This window comes from Microtus ochrogaster, linkage group LG2, assembly GCF_000317375.1.
Source record: "Microtus ochrogaster isolate Prairie Vole_2 linkage group LG2, MicOch1.0, whole genome shotgun sequence".
Lineage (NCBI taxonomy): Eukaryota > Metazoa > Chordata > Mammalia > Rodentia > Cricetidae > Microtus > Microtus ochrogaster.
Window position 1 is genome coordinate 22,966,615 of NC_022028.1, and position 18,878 is coordinate 22,985,492.

At 37.0% G+C, this 18,878-nt stretch overlaps 1 protein-coding gene across 1 annotated transcript in view; it reads right to left on the reverse strand.

Annotated features, from left to right (window-relative positions):
- Positions 1 to 18,878, reverse strand: part of Tsga10 (testis specific 10) — a 92,698-nt gene that overhangs the window by 58,239 nt on the left and 15,581 nt on the right. The window contains exons 3-6 of the mRNA XM_013351078.2: positions 14,428 to 14,643; positions 6,662 to 6,727; positions 5,273 to 5,440; positions 4,624 to 4,782 (exon numbers count right to left, since the gene is read on the reverse strand). Of these exons, the coding sequence (XP_013206532.1) occupies positions 4,624 to 4,782; positions 5,273 to 5,440; positions 6,662 to 6,727; positions 14,428 to 14,643 (609 nt within the window). The remainder of the gene's footprint in view (positions 1 to 4,623; positions 4,783 to 5,272; positions 5,441 to 6,661; positions 6,728 to 14,427; positions 14,644 to 18,878) is intronic.

An 18,878-nucleotide genomic window follows, 5' to 3' on the forward strand; every position in this document is an offset into this window, starting at 1 on the left:
AAAAATAAAATATAATAAAATAAATAAATAAAATAAAATATATAAGTATATATTTGTGGGGGTGTAGCTAAGAAAAAAAGACTTTGTATATTCCATTTGAATTCGGCACAACTCAGGTGAAATACTTGTCTAATGAAAATTTCACAGTGCTTATCTTTATATTTGCTATATCTTTATATATGCTATTGTCTAGGGTATTTTTACCCTGACACAAAGTTCCACCAGTCCTTACAGCCCAACATGATCTCTGAACACTTGTTAATCAGTCCTGAGGCCTCAGATCTGTTGCATATCTATAAATGATTTCATATCCACTTTGCTTCCTGACTCTGTTTTGATCATTATCTACACAGCTGGTCCCCAGTTTCAGAAAAAGATACAGTTTCTCAACATCTACAGATTAGCCTTCACCACATTTCTTAAAGTGTTTTCTAAAATCTTCCTAATCAATGATAATTATATCCTCTCACCTTGAGCAGTGCCTCTTCCTCTGGCTCTTCCCACCCTGGTTCCCAGCAAGTCCCCATCACCTTCATCATGTATTAGCTTGACAACCTGTCATCTAATCCTACTGCCCCATCTACCATGCTGTGTCTTTTCTTACTTTGTAGGCTCTTTGTTTTTGTTTTTAGGCAGTCTCAGCCACCACCACTACAAAACCTGAGCTAAGAAGCCTGCCAACTGTAATGTATTTTTCGTAGTTCCCATTCCCCTTAATTTTCTGACAGCAACCATACTGGTTCAGGATCTTTCTTCCTAGACCCCCATTCTCCCTTTGTGGCCTTGGTTTCTTTATCTTTCAAAGGTTCTTCCCTGCCTCTTGAAGATTCCATCTTGACTTTTCTGCTCTATTTAGTGTCTTCTCATTTATAGAACTCATTCATTCTGAAGGCTCAAATAACATCTAAGATGATCTTTAAAGCTGCATAATCAGTGCCTGCCTCTCTTCCTAATCCGGTTCTAAATGTTCTAGGTAGCAGTTACTATCTGAATGTCTACCATCATATTCCACCTTCCTAAACCAAATCCATAACTTTCCCTCAAACCATCAACAGCTTATTTCTCCTCTTTTTATTCCCCAATTCTCTGTCATTTAAGATAAAATTTCAAATGTTTCCATTTGTTTCTTCTCCCCCAAATCAAATCTTCTCAAATCTTTCTTAGTTTATCTGGCATCTGTTCCTATATTTATTTCCACTGATATCACCTTTGCTTCATGCATGGACCATGATAACATTTTTCTAAGGAATCCACAGTTTCTTCTTCCTCTAATTCTCTTGAAGGAAAAATTATTATGCTAATATAGAAGATCTATGAGATTTGCCGTAAGATAAAAATTGTTTTTCAAGAAAGACTACTTTGGTTATAGTTTCCTGCCTTCAATAAATAATAAATTGTCCACTGCTTAAAAATCAAACGCGTAAATCCTAGTCAGGTTCACTGAGCCATCTGTAGTAGTTTGAAAGACAATGACCCCCAAAGGGAGTGGCACTATTAGGAGTTGTGGCTTTGCTGGTGTGTGTGTGGCCTTGTTGAAGGAAGTGTGTCCCAGTGGTGGCAGGTTTTGAGGTCTCCTTTGCTCAAGTCACACTCACTATGGTACCCAGTTCACTTCCTGTTATCTGTAGATCAGGATGTAGAACCCTCAGCTCCTTCTCCAGCACCATGCCTCTGTACACCACCATGCTTCCCACCATGATGATAATGGACTAAACCTCTGAAATTTAAGCCAGTCCAATTAAATGTTTTCCTTTGGGTATACTGTGTGACTCACTGGGCTGCACTATAGCTTCCACACTGAAATTTTGTTTTGTTTTGTTTGTTTGTTTTGGTTTTGGGTTTTACTTTTAAATTTTGTATTGAGGGGGAGGTTGCAAGGTCAGAGGGTGGAAGCGAGGGAATGGGGAGATGAATAGGATTGGAATGTATGATATGAAATGTACAAAGAATCAATAAAAAGCTTAAAAATGTTTTCCTTTATAAGAGTTGCCATGATCATGATGTCTCTTAACAGCAATAGAAACCCTAAGACACTATCAAAGGTCAAAAGTTAACTAACTATATAGCACTCACAGGTTAAAACCAACCTCCTTCCTTGTTTTGTAGATCTATAAGCTAAGAATATTTTTCATATTTTTAAATGATCAGAGATAAAATCAGGACAATTTTTCATAATGATAAACAATATAACATTCAAATTTCAGAGTCCATGAAGTTTACTGTAATACACTCTATATGCATTGTCAGTGGCTGAGATAGAACTGAATAGCTGCCAAAGACCCCACAGTCTTCAAAGCTGAAGAAAAAAGAAGAACATTTATGGAATAGGGTGCAAACTCCTGCCTCAGTTCAATCTACTTTCCAAGCCTTCACTGCCCTTTGCTCCACTGACACATTCAGCCTATCCCAACCTAAAGTAGTCTATCTACCTCTGCTATTTCCTGCCTTCTTCCTTTGCCACACACTACTTCTTCAGGATAATCTTCCTTGTCCCTTTCAGAATAATAAAAGTCCCTATCGTAATTCAGGACTCAAATACCACATATTCTGGCAAATTTTCCTTGATCACCAGAATTAAAAAAAAGCGTTCTTCTTTTTATTTCTTATAATACACTCTAAAGGAGAAAGCTTATAGTCACAAAAACAGAGCTAGAGAAACGGCTCAATCATTAAAGGCAAAGTTCACAACCAAAAACACATCTACAAAAACTAAGCCAATAAAAGACACTATTCTTTTCTCCCAAACTATACTATATACTAATGGAAACAGGGCCTGCTTTAATTCTTTTTTATCCCACAGAGAGTGTGAGAATGATTTCTTTTCACTTGAGAAAATTTGACATGCATCTAGGTATGTGAAATAAGTGTACCAATCAGATACTTCCTGATTATAAACCAGAAGTAAATGTATTCCAAAATAATTCTTTGGCATACATATAATTTATTAAATGGAAGCAAATTTGCATAGCAATGAAATGGGGGTCCTTGTTTATTTCTATATAAATAGTTAAACCTTTATACTTTAGGACACAGAACATCTTCAGTATTTAGCAGAGTTGGTTTGATTTATCAGTTATCATTATCAGTGCTTGGAATGATGCTTTTCATATATCATATATATGATAGAACTATGTTTAGAGTGGCCTCAATCCCAAACCAAAACTAATATTTTTGGTGAAACTTAAGTCAACAACTCAAACAGAAATTTTTACTTTCTTTTTTTTTTTTATTTATTGAGACAGAGTTTCATTACCTAACTCAGGCTGGTCTAGAACTAACTATGTAGACCAGGCTAGCCTCAAACTCACAGAGACCCATCTGCCTCTGACTCCCAAGTGCTGGGTTAAAGGCCTGTGTCACCACACACAGCTTCAAATAAAAGTTTTTAAAATCATTCTAATATAACACAATCCAAAAATATACAAATTTGGTACTACATGCTAAGGAATGACAGTAGGAAAATATTGAAAGCATTTGTTTTCCAATCAAACCATTACATTTTTATAGAAGCAGAAAATTTGTGTGCAGTTAAAACACTGCAACTCACAACAGACAAATGTCAAATCTGAGCTGCAGTTTCAGGAAGCATCATCAGTGTTGCATTATATGATGGTATGTGGAGGTCAAAGTGTGCATGCTGTGTGTTAAGAAGCAAGGCTGCAATGAAGTCGTACAATATAATATAGGTAGGTCCACGCCTCATATCTATAATGTGTTTGGCTTTGAGTTAATTTTTTGGCTGCATATTCAGACACTTTTCACTGTTGCAAAACCTTCATGCTCCCATAATCTGTGATGCATACAGGGTTGTGACCTATACAGTGTCTTAAAGTAGCAACTCTAGAGCCCTAGATATAGTAACTATTTCTTCTTAAAATTGTAGTTGTTTATCAAAGAAATTACATTATGATAAATAGGATTTAATTCTTGTTGATTAAATATTTTATTAATAAAAGCTATACAGTTTTAAATAGAAAGTAAAGTTAAATTACAAAGTTATTTTAACCTCTAAATTTAAACAAGTTATGTGGAAGTTCCCAAAGTGATGTGATAGAATTTCTTAACCTTTCTTCCACCAAATTCTAAAGGTTTTACCTTGAACATATGACATCCTATCATTTGAGACTCTCGTTTCTCTTTGTGGTTTTTCTCGCTGCTTTGTTTTGTTTTTATTGTTCTGTGTTGTGTTAAGGATCAAAGCCTAGGGTCTATGCAAGCACTCCATCAGTGAGCCACAACTTCAGCCCTGTCTCCATTTTTCATTCCAAAAATCAAACTTTTTATGCATGTATATAATCTCTTATGAGATATAAGAGTGACATAGATGTGTTCACACTTCTTATATTGGAAATATGATACCTTCATTAAGACTATCTTGACAACAGGGCTGTAGATGTAGCTTAGTGCCAGAGTACTTGCCTAGAATGCACAAAGTCCTGGGTTTGATCCCAGAACCACAAAGAAAGAAAAGGAAAAAGGAATATCTTAGGGAAAAACGTAATTTCCAAGTAGTAGAGTAATTTGACTGGCATGTTAAATTATGGTCATAAAACCTACGGAAAAACTGCAACCCTCTAGAAATGACTGCTATTACTAATACAATCTGTGTGCTTACATGCTTACCTGCTCATAAAGAAGGAAGGTCTTGTCTCTCTCAGATGTAAGAACCTTGACATTGCCCTGGATTTCTGCCAAATGACGTTCATATTTTTCCAGCATGCATTTCAGTTCTTCACGGTCTCTTGTTGTTGACTTCAAAAGTTCTACATCACAGTTTGCACCCTAAAATTATTATTTAAGATATCTGAAGTTCTTCCTCTTTTCTTTTCCTCTTTTTTTTTTTTTTTGAGACAGAGTCTCATGTGGTCCAAGCTGGCCTTAAACTCACTATGAAGCCAGGGCCAGCCTTTAATTCCTGATCCTCCTGCCTCTGTCTCCCAAGTGCTACTGCGGATGGCAGTGCACAATCTCTACTTAAGTGAACATGACCTCAGAATGAAAGAAAATAGTGAACAACAACAAAATTACTTCTTTCACAACATTATATCAAACTGCACTAAACTGGCCTCATTATCTCCCACCCACAACTTATCCTGGGAATAAAGAACTAACTTCGTTGTTCACTGTACCATCAAAGAGATCTATCTCCCAACCTCTTTGATACTATAATTTACACAAAACCAAATTATTTCCAAATAAGATAAATCAAAGAATAAAAATTGAGAACTTAACAAACAAACTAAAAGATAAAAAAGATTTCCTCAAAACCTACCCGGGAAGTTGGAGATGGACGTCTTGGACTTTTAGATCTATTTCTGATCATTTTTCTCAAATTCTGTGTTTCAGTCTTATAATAATCTCTGTCTGCTTCTAAAGTCTTGACAAAAGAATCAAGTCTAGAAGGACATTTATTTTGTGCTTTTTCAGTCTCTAAAATTATCTTTCAAGGAGGAAAAAAATTAAGCAATTATTTCAAGCTAAATTATAGCATACTTTTCTTAATAAAAACACAAAGGAGTCTTCAAAATATGAAATTTGGCATTTTTAAAAATAGAACATCTAAAAATTTATTCATTAATTATTTTTAAAAAGTAATACACTATTTTAAGAGCAATTTTCACCATTTTGGTGTATTTTATTTGAATAAAATACTACCTTTAGTTAAACATTTTGAGAAGAAAAGAGATATGTGTATATGTGTGTGCATTTCAGAAACATCCATACCTGAAGCAAATCTTAGAAACAGACTGACTGACTTTGGAAATCTTTACATGTTACTTTAAAGGTAGTTCCAATGTCTACCTTTGTTCAATATTCGCTCAATGAATGGATATGCTAATGAGTTCTGACAGTCGACACATTCAGGTGCTTCCCATGAACTCCCATTCACATGGATATATTTAGAAACACTTCTCTTAAAATGTGTTTTTATACTTGTTTTATAAATACTGAGAAAAAGTTGACATGTCTCAGATGGTGTTTTAAGTATTTTAAATGAAATATTAAAATGTTTAAACAGAAAACTTTTCATTTCATATTATTAGAGAAACAAAACATCAACTGGTGCTAGTTACCAATTTATAACTTAAAAATATTCTGAAAGGCAGAAAATTTAAAATATAAAAAAATGTACCTCATATACTGAAAATTAAAAATTCAGGAGTCATCATTTTAAAACCTAGTAACAGCTAAAAACTCTTTGCTAAAATCAACCAAAAGTTATTCTCAACTCTAGGTCAGCAGTTCTCAACCTGTGGGTTACAATTTCTTTGGGGGCTGAATGACTCTCACGGGGGCTGCCTAAGATCATCAGAAAGCACAGATATTTACATTACAAGTCATAAGAGCAGCAAGATGACAGTTATGAAGTAGCAACGAGAACAATGTTACGGCTGGGGGTCAGCACAACATGAGGACTGTACTAAAGGTCCCTGCACTAAGAAGGCGAAGCTGTGCTCTAGGACAAAGCACTGACAACAGGGAAGCAGGAAGGCATCCTCCTAAGGTGAGGGCACCCACAAACCTCTTAGTGGGTGTGAACTTTAGAAAAAAAATGCATTCATTGTTCTCAGAGGCATGAGTTAAAGGATATATTAAATTCTTTTAGTAGATTACTAAGTAAAAATGACTGCTTACCTTGTATTTATGAAAATGTACTTACAGATTTGAGCCTTTTAATTGTATCTTCCAATACTGTTATATTATTTTGCTGGGAAATGAGTTCAATCTGAAAAATTAGAAATTCTATTATTTATACTAAAGATGGTTAAACTGATTTAATTGGAAAAAGTAATAAAAGGAAGTCAGTTAAAAATCAAATCACACAGACAATATTTCAAGCAGAGGGTAACCTGTCCTTATGCTTACCTACCTTCAATGGTAAAAGAACCCAGATTAAAAAAGTGGTTCCTTTACCCAATATTTTATAAAATATTAACTTACTGTATTGTACCAAATTATTCTCCATTAATTGGATCAAATGTTGACATGAATTATAATTCTGAAAATTTTAACAGGAAAGCAATACAAAGACTGGAATAAAGTGTTATCAAACTGCCCATTCAGGCTTCTTTCTCTTCTGAACTATTTTACTGCCTTCTTTCCACCTAAGCCACAAAATACTGTTCGCATCAATTTATAACACTGAACGTATACTCAGTTTTACAGTACAGCTGTCATCTATAGCTATTTATGTGACACATCTACGTCATATGTTTAAAAACAGTGACTGTTTTTATGACAGATAAAGCCCTTTGCTAAAAAGTCAGCAAATAACTTCAATGCATACATTTATAATTCATTAGCATTCTCTCATGATTCTGAGTCAAGATACACGTGCTATATTTTACATTTGAATTTCCTTTGCTAGGAACCAAATCCAGGGTCTCATAAACACTAGTTAAGAGTAAAATTCAATACAACCCCTGTCCCATTTTTCTTAATTATCCTTTTAAGATTCTTTTAGAAGTCACAATGAAGTTTAGAAAATTTGAGGGATTCTAATATTTTTAACATAACTTATAGTTGCATGAACTTATGTACAACTCTGAATCATTAATTTTCATTATCTTATTTTATGCTATTGTGATGGCTATTCTTGGTTATCAACTTGACTACACCTGGAATTAACTAAAACCCAAGCAGATGGACAACCCTGTGAGGGATTTTTCTTAATTAAATCATTTGAAGTGGGAAGACCTGCCCATCCAGATCCTTTGAGATGAGGAGATACACCTTTAATCTGGTCACACCTTCAGATGGCAGCCTATATAAAGGACATGGAAGAGCAAGTGTTTGTTCTATACCTGCTTGGAAAGTTCATTCCTACTTCTTCAAGATTCTGGCATATACTGAAGACCAGCAGAGGCATCCAGCATCATGGACTGAAGAGCTACTGGATTCTTGGACTTTGCATTGAAAGATAGCCATTGATGGACTAACTGGACCAGAGCCCATAAACCACTCTAACAAACCCCCTTTCTCTATATAGATATATTCTATTGAGTCTGTTCCTCTAGAGAATAATGACTAATACAGCTACTATGCAGATACTAAAATGATATAAGCCTAGAATGAAAATGTGTAAAGATTTTTGTTCTTGAGTAAAAACAATATCCAGTGTGATACATCCTCCAAAAAATGGATATACATACATCCTAGATACAGATGAAACATTACCAATAGCTTATAAACTGAAGAAGAGTAAGTGAGCCTAGATACAAGTTTAACAGTGGTGAATATTATTTCCTTCACTATAGTTTTCTAGGTGAACTGAAATCTTGTTTGTCGGAGAGGTAAGGGTGTTAGAGATTGAGCCTTTCTACACAAGCACTCTACCATTGAGCTATACCCATAAACTTAATTTTTTAGAATACATACATATATATATATATATATCACATTTATGGTGATAAAAGTGATAATCCTGCCCTGAAAAATAAGTGTAATTGTCCCAAAGGAACAAGTTTTAATCCAGTGCTTTTCACCTTCCTAACAACTGGTTAACTGATGCTTTATTGTATGTCTGACAATGTGGTAAATATTCATTCTGGAAAACACAGTGCATATGACAAAACACAATGCATATGATAAAACACAAATTTCTGCCCTAAAGAGTTTAAATCTAGTCAAAAAAGGAAAGAAAAGATAATCGTCAAAATATATATCAAATATGGCTCTCAAAAATACACAATAACCACTTAAATTCTAAGACACTGATTTTTTTTTCCTTTAAATGAACAAAATAGGTAAAGATTTCTGTCTTTGGGGACATAACATTCCAGCTAGGAGAGATGACTGTGGTGGCCTGAGAAGGAATAGCACCTATAGGCTCATATATTTGAATGCTTAGTCACCAGGGAGTGGAACTGTTTGAAAACATTAGGAGATGTGGTTTTTTTGAAGCAAGTGTGTCACTGGAGGTGAGCTTTGAGGTTGCAAAAGCTCATATCATACCCAGTCAGTCTCCCTTCTCTCCTTCTGCACATAAAATGTAGCTCTCAACCACTTTTCCAGTACTATGCCTGCATCGTGCTCCTCACCATGATAATGGACAGGACTAAGCCACTGAACTGTAAACAAGCTCCCAATTAAATGTTTTGTTCTTTAAGAGTTGACTTAGTCATGGTGTCTTTACACAGTAATAGAATAAGACAGACAAAAGTGACTAAGACAGATGCTTTTTTTTTTTTTTTCGAGACAGGGTTTCTCTGTAGCTTTTAGGTTCCTGTCCTGGAACTAGCTCTTGTAGACCAGGCTGGCCTCGAACTCACAGAGATCCACCTGCCTCTGCCTCCTGAGTGCTGGGATTAAAGGCGTGCGCCACCATCGCCCGCGACAGATGCTTCTTTTAAAGTTAAAATTAGTTAAATAACAAGATGTATATACCATGCTGGCAAAGAAAAGCAGAGTTGCGAGTACTGCATTTATGAAAAACAAGACTGAAATTTGAAACAGAGCTATCAGGGAGTCTCCATGGAAAGATATTCTTTGAGCAAGGTTTAAAGAAGAGGATCCAAGGAAATCTGGGTGAATAATCCAGAAAAAAAAAAAAAACTCTTTCTGCAAATATCCAAGAGCAAAAGAATGTCTACCCAGTTCCAAGGAATAGTAAAGTGGCCAATGTTGCTGAGGCAGAATGGAATAGAAAGGACAGTGTAAAAAGACCCACCCTAAAAAATAAAGCAGAGGGCTGGAGAGATAGCTCAGCATGTAAAAGCATGTTTTGCTCTTATAGGACCTGGATTTAATTTCCTGCACCCACATGATGACTCATAACCATCTGTAACTCCAGTTCCAGGGGATCTGATGCCTTCGTCTAGCTTCCAAGTGCATAAGGAACACACATTATACATAGACATACATTCATACAATTTATATACACATAAAATAAAATAATTTCAAAATATATATATTTTTTAAAAGCGGGCAAGGCAAGATCAAAAGCACTGATGACAACTTATGCTTGAGAGTTTGTGGGGAAAACGGAACACTCCTGCATTGCTGGTGGGAGTGCAAGTTGGTACAGCCCCTTTGGAAGTCAGTGTGGCGATTTTTCAGAAAATTAGAAAACAACCTTCCTCAAGACCCAGTAATACCACTTTTGGGTATATATCCAAAGGATGCTCAATCGTGCCACAAGGACATGTGCTCAACTACGTTCACGGCAGCATTATTTTTCATGGCCAGAACCTGGAAACAACCTAAATGCCCCTTGACTGAAGAATGGATAAAGAAAATGTGGTACATTTACACAATGAAGTACTTCACAGCAGGAAAAAATAACGACAGCTTGAATTTTACAGGAAAATGGATGGAGCTAGAAAACATCATTTTGAGTGAGGTAACCCAAACCCAGAAAGACAATTATCAAATGTACTCACTCATGGGTGGTTTTAAACATAAAGCAAAGAAAACCAGCCCACAAATCACAGTCCCAGAGAACTTAGACAACAATGAAGACACTAAGAGAGACTTATATAGATCTAATCCACATAGGAAGTAGAAAGTAGAAAAAGACAAGATCTCCTGAGTAAATTGGGTGCATGGGGACCTTGGGAGAGAGTTGAAGGGGAGGGGAAAAACAGGGAGGAGAGCAGAGAAAAATGTAGAGAGATCAATAAAAATCAATAAAATTAGAAAAAAAAGCAGGTTAGAAAGGGTATGCATATGGTGTGGGAGGTCCTTCTGTCTATGTGTTGCTTTTATTGGTTAATGAATGAAGAACTGCTTTTAGTCTATGGCAGGGAAGAACAGAACTAGGCAGAGAAAGCTAGGCTGAATGCTGGGAGAAAGAAGGGTGGAGTCAGAGAAGTCATGGAGCCACCAGAACTTTAGTTGGTAAGCCACAGCCACATGGAGCTACACAGATTAATAGAAATGAGTTAAATTAATATATAAGAGTTAGCCAATAAGAAGCTAGAGCTAATGGACCAAGCAGTGATTTAATTAATACAGTTTCTGTGTGATTATTTCAGGTCTAAACTAGCTGGGTGGCCAGGAACCAACAAGCGGTCCTCCTTCTTACATGCATACCTACAAAAGGATTTTCCAAGCTTAATATTAAGTTTTACACAACGCTTTCTAAATAGTAGATTCATCTATCTTGGCTGATTGAATCATATACAAAGGTAACAATACTTTAATCCCAGCACTCGGGAGACAGAGGCAGGTGGATCTCTATGAGTTCGAGGCCAGCCTAGTCTACAAGAGCTAGTTCCTGGGCAGGCTCCAAAGCTATGGAGAAACCCTGTCTTGAAAAACCAAAAGAAAAAAAAAGAATATCTCATATAGACTATATTAAATTTTAAACACGCTGGTGCCATCTTACAAAATGTCTTTTAATTAAAGTCATAATTTAGTGTGTTCAGTTTAATTGCAGATATCACTGAGCATAATAGCTAGATTTTTCAGTGAGTTACGGTTTACATTACTTTTCCTTAACATTACTAATGCTGGGTTTCAAAAAGATACACATAAATATAAAATAACATATATGATATAAAAAACTAACAATAGTGAAATTCCAATTCTGCTTTTCACATTACAGAAAATCATGTTCAACTGCCTGGAAAATGCTGTATTGAAGTATAAATGGTAGCTTAAGACATGAAGACAAACAAAGGCAAAATTTGCAAATTTAATATGTGCTCAAATTATAATACTTCCTGCTTTAGAAGACACAGACCTCCCCTAAAATGTGGGTTCTTTGTTTTTTCTCAAGACAGTCTTTCTATGCAATCCTGTCCTGTTCACAATCTTCTTATCTTAGCCTCTCCAGTGCTGAGATGATAGGTATATGCCACCATACCTGACTTAGTGAATCATTTTAAAAAGCAGAGACGGTGGAAATGCTGGGATATAACTTACATTGGCTCATAATATACATTGCAGGGTTCTAGTTTATTATCACTCTTGGATCTCTGGCTCAGAGAGCAGAGGGCAACAGTCATCTAGAATGTAGACAACTGGGCCTTGTACAGAAGGCTTGCTGACAGCCAAATCCATCTGCTGGAAGCCATCTTAAAAGCCAGTGTTCTAGTATCAGTTAGGGTATGGCTGCAATGTGACCATCACCTTTTTAACACTTTCCTGAGAAACTGAACCAGAACCACTCCCTAACCTGAAATATAAGTCAATTTGCTGCTTGAAATCACTCAGTTTCAGGAGTAACTTATTAGATAACAGTAAAAAACACAATAGTAAATACTCAAAAACAGTTTCATAGAAGAGGTTACTTTAGGAATATTTAAAAATATTGGAGCTGGGGGCTGGAGAGATGGCTCAGAGGTTAAGAGTGTTGCCTCCTCTTCCAAAGGTCCTGAGTTCAATTCCCAGCAACCACATGGTGGCTCACAACCATCTGTAATGGGGTCTGGTGCTCTCTTCTGGCCTGCAGGCATACACACAGACAGAATATTGTATACATAATAAATAAATATTTAAAAAAAATATTGGGGCTGGAGATATGGCTCAGCGGTGAGCACTGACCGCCTTTCCAGAAGACCCGTGTTCAATTCCCAGCACCTACATGGCAGCCCACAACTGTCTGAAAATCCAGTCTAGCAGATCTGACACCTTCACACCAACGCACATAAAATAAAGTTAAATAAACCATAAGAAATATTTAAAAATATGACTAACCAAAAGTAAATCCTTCTCAGTAAATTTAATTCTATCAGACTCCACTTTTATATATTTAGAATATGTCAAAACACTGTAAGAACACAAGAATTCTTTTTCAGCAATCAAATAGATTTCTAGTTCTACCCCAAAACATAGACAAGAAATGTATCATTGGTAATTATAAGCCTACAGTGCCCACCTAATGCAAAGATTTTGACAACATGTCTTGGTGTCCACACCCCAAATTGGTCTTGCACCTCTCTGCCCTACAACATAACTAACGCTGTTGCTTTCCTCATTTCAAGGCGCTGATCCTAAGCAACCATTCCTCTTTTATTCTTAATTTACTAAGGTCTCCAGGTCTCCTCTCCCAATAGCAGCCAACCTCGTCCTCAGAAGCTCAGACAGCTTTCTAATTCTCCGTGTAACAGACATTCCACATCATATATGAATATCACTTTTTCTAGAAATATGTTTTTCTGAAAATTTCAATCTATGAAATTAGTACTTTTGGTTTTAGGCAAAACCTAGCTTATATAATTCAGATACTTTCCATTCCTGGAGTTCTTCCTTTTTTTTTTCCTTTTTATCATTTTTCGAGGCAGGGTTTCTCAGTAGCTATGGAGCCAATCTTGGATCTCGCTCAGTAGACCAGACTGGCCTCAAATCACAGAGATCCGCCTGCCTCTGCCTGCCTCTACTTCCCAAATGTTGGGATTAAAGGCATGTGCCACCACAGCCCAGCTGGAGTGCTTCCTTTTAATACCAGAGAATTCACCCTGACACCTACCTCCTCCCTGCTGCAATATGGTCAATAGGCCCTAAACAACTCCTTAAAATAGATGCTGTCTACCAAGGGCACACTCAGAGTTGGAATTCAGCCAATCGTTTTTCCTCTTCAGTCTGGGAAGGAGATAGTTAGTTTTTAATATGAAGAAAGAAGGACAGTAAAACTCTTCAATTTGACAATTTTCACAGTCAAGATGAAGACTGTATACAATTAACCACTAAAACCATGCATGAAAGGTTAAAGTAAACTGACAAGGTTATTGAGAAATACTAAAAACATAAGACCACTTTGAAGTGCCATTTAAATACTTCTGTAGCAACCATATGAAACTAAGTTATTACAAGCTAAAAACGAGCCACTCTGTCTACTTTCACTGGTAGTCCTAAGAACCTTTTCCAGGAAAGTACTTACAGATAAGTGTCCTCAAAGAAGTATTAAAAAATATAAAGGTAAACTTTAGAAGATATGTTTATGGCTCTTGATATGAGAACATCTTCCTAAACAAGAACCAAAACTCTTAAGTCAACAAAGATAACAAATTTAACAAGATAAAAAGTTTCTCATTTTGATTCAAAATAGAAAATAAACCATTGTTGGTAATAAATAAATAAACATAAAAGAATTGAGGCAGGCATAGCACCTGTAATCCTGTCCTCAGAACACTGAGCAAGAAAAACCGCAATTCAAGCCTGGATCAGAGGACAAGACCCTTTAAAAAAGGGGTAAGGAGTTTGTAGATATATGCAAAGAATAAAGGAAGTAGCAGAGCAATACTGAATTTACAGATTATTCTTGCTACTTTGAAATTTTCATAATAGGCTCATAAAATTTAGGAGAAAATATAAACAAAAAATTGTAAAGAAATAAAGTGAGAAAAAATACAATTTAATCCTTATAATAGACTTAAAATATACCAAACGAAAAAGCTTCCAAATGATATGAAAATTTCACTTTTCCAACTTAAATTTGTAATCACAATACAATTAAAATACTGTCAGTGATAAATTTAGTACCTTTGCTTCTTCAAGTTCCTTGTCAGCAGTGTCCACCACAAAATTTTTCTCTTTTTCTAATTGCTCTGCTAGTTGGTCGATTTTAATCAGTTCTTTACAAAGATGCTCATTGTGGTTGGTTAAATCGTCTACTTGACTGCTTACCACCTCCTTACTATCCAAGAGTTTCCTAACATATTCTTCCAAGTCATGATTTGTCTGTTTGAGATCTTCAATCTGTTGTAATCAGAAAATAATCACATTAAAAGGGTCCCTTAGCTCGTAAGTAAATATTAGCTGTAAAGGAGAACCATGCTACTACCCACAGACCCAGAGAAACTGATGCCCAGCCCAAATGTCATCAGAGAGGCTTCATCCAGCAACTGATGGAAACAGATGCAGACCACAGCCAAACATTAGGTATATCTAGGAGAATCCTACAGAAGTGTGGGAGGTAGGATTGTAGGAACCAGTGGGGTCAAGGATACATAAGAAAACCTACAGAATCAACTAATCTGGGTTTACAAGAGCTCCCAGTGGAGGGAGAGAAAGTGGAGGAGAAATGGATGGGGGAGGGCTGGGAAGAAGGGAAGGAAAGGAAACTTTGATTGAGGTATAAAACATAAATAAATAGATAGACGGACAGATAAGGAAGGGTCCCTTAGCTCTCTTCTCTTCTCTGCTCTCAAAGAATTTTGTTCCCTTGAAGAAGTTAATATGTTAAGTGCAATAATAGGGATACTTGTGAGTTAAACATATTTAACTAATTATCTATAGAGTACATTCAAGATATTATGCTGGTCCACGTCAGAAGATTAAGTCACCTTTATATAAAAAATACAATCAATTCTTACCGCCCCCAAAAAACAGCCAGTCTAAGCCTCTAAAAAGTAGCTAAAATTACTAAATACCTGGTCTTAATTCTTAGTCAGTTAAGTCTTACCCTTGGTCAAGTAACTATACAGATAACTTCTCTCAGAATTGACAGTTATTTAAAAAACATAACATGGCCTTTTATAAAAAATATCCTATAAGTCATGAGTTGGGTTTTTTTTTTTTTTGGTGTTGGTGTTATTGTTTTCTTTTGTTTTTTTGAGACATGATCTAACTGCATAGCCTTGGCTAGCCTGGAACTCCCTAGACCAAGCTGGCCTCAAATTCAGAGATCATCTGTCCTGTCTCTTGAATGCTGAGATTAAAGGTATGCATCACCGTACTCAACAATGAATTTTTTTGAGACAAGGTTTCTCTGTGTAGCTGTGGCTATCCTGGAACTTGCTCTGTAGACCAGGTTGGCACCAAACTCACATAGGTCTGCCTATCTCTGCCTTCTAAGTGCTGGGATTAAAGATGTGCACCACTATTTCCCAGCTAACAATGAATTATTTTAACTAAATACGCTACAGTGCCATTTATTATTCTGAATAAATCATTTTAAGGAGCAAAAGAAGTCCTTATGGCAATTCGACCTTTGCTCTGGCACCTTGTAAGCATACTAACATGTAAGATATAAAATACGAAATATCAAAATCAGGAAACAAAAAACAATAATTTTTTTTTTGGTTTTTCTTTTTTTTTTTTGGTTTTTCGAGACGGAGTTTCTCTGCAGCTTTGGAGCCTGTCCTGGAACTAGCTCTGTGGACCAGGCTGGTCTCGAACTCACAGAGATCCGCCTGCCTCTGCCTCCCGAGTGCTGGGATTAAAGGCGTGCGCCACCACCGCCCGGCCAATGAATTTTTTAAACAAAAGGAAGGGGATCTATAAAGGTACAAAATATCTCCGTAGTTCAATCTTTTATCATAACTGGTCTGAATTTCATAAGTATCTCCTATTCTTCCCTTTTGCCTACTACCATACACCAATTAAAGAAAGTTCTCTGAGCATCTATGAGTGCACATATAAAATTAGAATATATATAAAGTTGCTTTAAATTAGTGCTTATAAGCCAGGTGCACTTGGAAAGCAGAGGCAGGCAGATCTTTGTGAGTTCAAGGCCAGCCTGTTCTACAAGAGCTAGTTCCAGGACAGCCAAAGATACACAAAGAAATTGTGTCTCAAAAAACAAACAAAACAAAACAAAAAACTACAACAAATAGTGCTTATAGCTATAAAAATCGAGTTATTTTAATTTCAAAAGAAATTCTTTGAAAATGTCACTGAGAATGTGATGTCAAGATGCCATTTGTGACCCTAGCCCTTCTTGACTGTCCAGCCTGGTTTCCACGTCACTAGTGTATGCACTTAAGCTGCAAGCATAGTAACTTGTCCCTCACTGCTTCTAGAACATTTTAGGGAGTTGTTGCAGTGTTATAGTCTATGTGTCACAAAATCCTCCTAGGGAGACGTCTTGGGAAAACTCCTTAGGCCTCGACTATAAGAAAATGCACTTCTTTGGTAAGCTGGTTTGCTCTTGGCCAACTAGCTAAAGAGTATTTCATCTTTTCTTTCTGCGTCCTTTGAAATAAATGTGCAGCCCACCTGCAGCAGCGTGAATAGAAGCCTTGTGCTAAACTATCTGTTCATCACTCTCATACCAGGCTTTCTGGTCATTGGCAAAAACCTGAGAGACACAACTGAAGGTAAGAACATCATTTGAGACTACAACTTCTGAAGGGCTATGAAGAATGTGGCATTAAGGCCATCCCAAGAAGCAGCACTCAGATGGGTTTAGCCTTCAAGGCCAGCCCCCAGTCACTCGCTTTCAAAACTCAACCCCATCTCCCAAAGTTTCACAACTTCCCAAACAGGACCACAGTCAGGGACCAGATGCCTAAACACTCTCAGCCTGTGGAGGACATTTCATATCCACACTGTGATGCCAAATTTTTTTATTTTTCATACCCTTCTTATCTCCACTATATCAACAGTATGCCGTTTTTAAATAAACCACAGGGTTTAAATGATTCCAATTCATCTTTCTTCATAGTTGTGCTGTGTGGGTTTTCTGGTGTGTGTGGGGTGTTCACATGTATAGACTGACAGGGTGGAAAGGTAAGTGTGCACATGAGCATGTGTGCCTGTGAAGGACAGGACAGACATTGATGGAGAGATAGAGTGTATTCTTTGATTGCCCTCCACCTATCTATTGAGGCAGGGTCCCTCAATTGAACTCCGTGCTCCCGTATTTGCCTCATCTAGCTGGCCAACTGACTCTTGAGATCCTCTCTGTATTGCTTGAGTACCACAGCTACTGGAAGGCTGCCAGCCTACCCAGCATTTCATTTCTCACATTGGCATAGCAAACCCTCTACCTACTGAGCTATCTCCTCAGCAACTCTCCTTCATGCTTTGAATGTGTGGTATAAACGTGTTTTTATGTGTGTGCAGGCCAAAGACAACCTTAAGTGTCATTTCTTAGGCACTATACACTTTGGATTGGGGGGGGAGTTCTTTAGTTTTTTGGGGACAGGGTTTCTCTGTGTAGTCCTGGGCATCTTGAACTCGCTCTGTAGACCAGGCTGGCCTCAAACTCACAGAGATTTGCCTGCCTCTGCCTCCTGAGTACTGGGATTGAAGGCATGTGCCACCACCCAGAACCACTTTAGCTTTTTTTTTTCCACTTTAGCTTTTTAAAGACAGGGTCTCTCAATGGCCAGCGAACCCCAGGATATGCTTGTGCCTACCTCCCCAGAGCTGAAATTAAAAGCAAAACCTATCATGCCTAGCTTTTTTTATATAGGTTCTGTGGTTTAAACTCAGTTCTTTGTATAAACACTCTATTGACTGAGTTAACTTCTCTATAGTGATATTTTATTTGTGTTTTAATAAATAAAGCTTGACTGAAGATCAGAATGCAAAGCTAGCCACACTTTTAATCAGTCATACAAGCCAGGCAGTGGTGGCACACACTTTTAATCCCAGCAGCCACACTAGTTGGTCAGAGAGGCTGGATGGTGTGGTGCACACCTTTAATCCTAGCACTAGAGAGGAATATAAAACGAGAGGAGACAGGAGCACAGGGCTCAGTCTGCAGTCTGAGGTTTGGTGGAGAGCATTGCAGTCTGCAGTCACACTGAGGATAGGGGTAAGAATTCTCTAGTGTTTTGGCTGCTTTGCTTTTCTGATCTTCAGCTTGAACCCCAGTATTATTCGTTCTATAATTCTCAGACCTATCTTAGTATTTTATAAAATGCCTAAAAATCATTTACCTGTCCTTTCCATTGACTTCTAAGAAAGATAAAAAAGAACTTTATGCATCATGAATTATGTGTTCTTTATATAATGATCAGCTGTTATGTGGGTATTAAAACAATTCGATCATCAACAAATACATGAATACCCTGCTTGCCCGATAGGAAACCCTGCTTTTACTCAATTCATGATATAAGTACTTAAGAAGAAGCAGGATGGGCTGGAGAGATGGCTCAGAGCTTAAGAGCATTGCCTGCTCTTCCAAAGGTCCTGAGTTCAATTCCCAGCAACCACATGGTGACTCACAACCATCTGTAGAGGGGTCAGATTCCTTCTCCTGG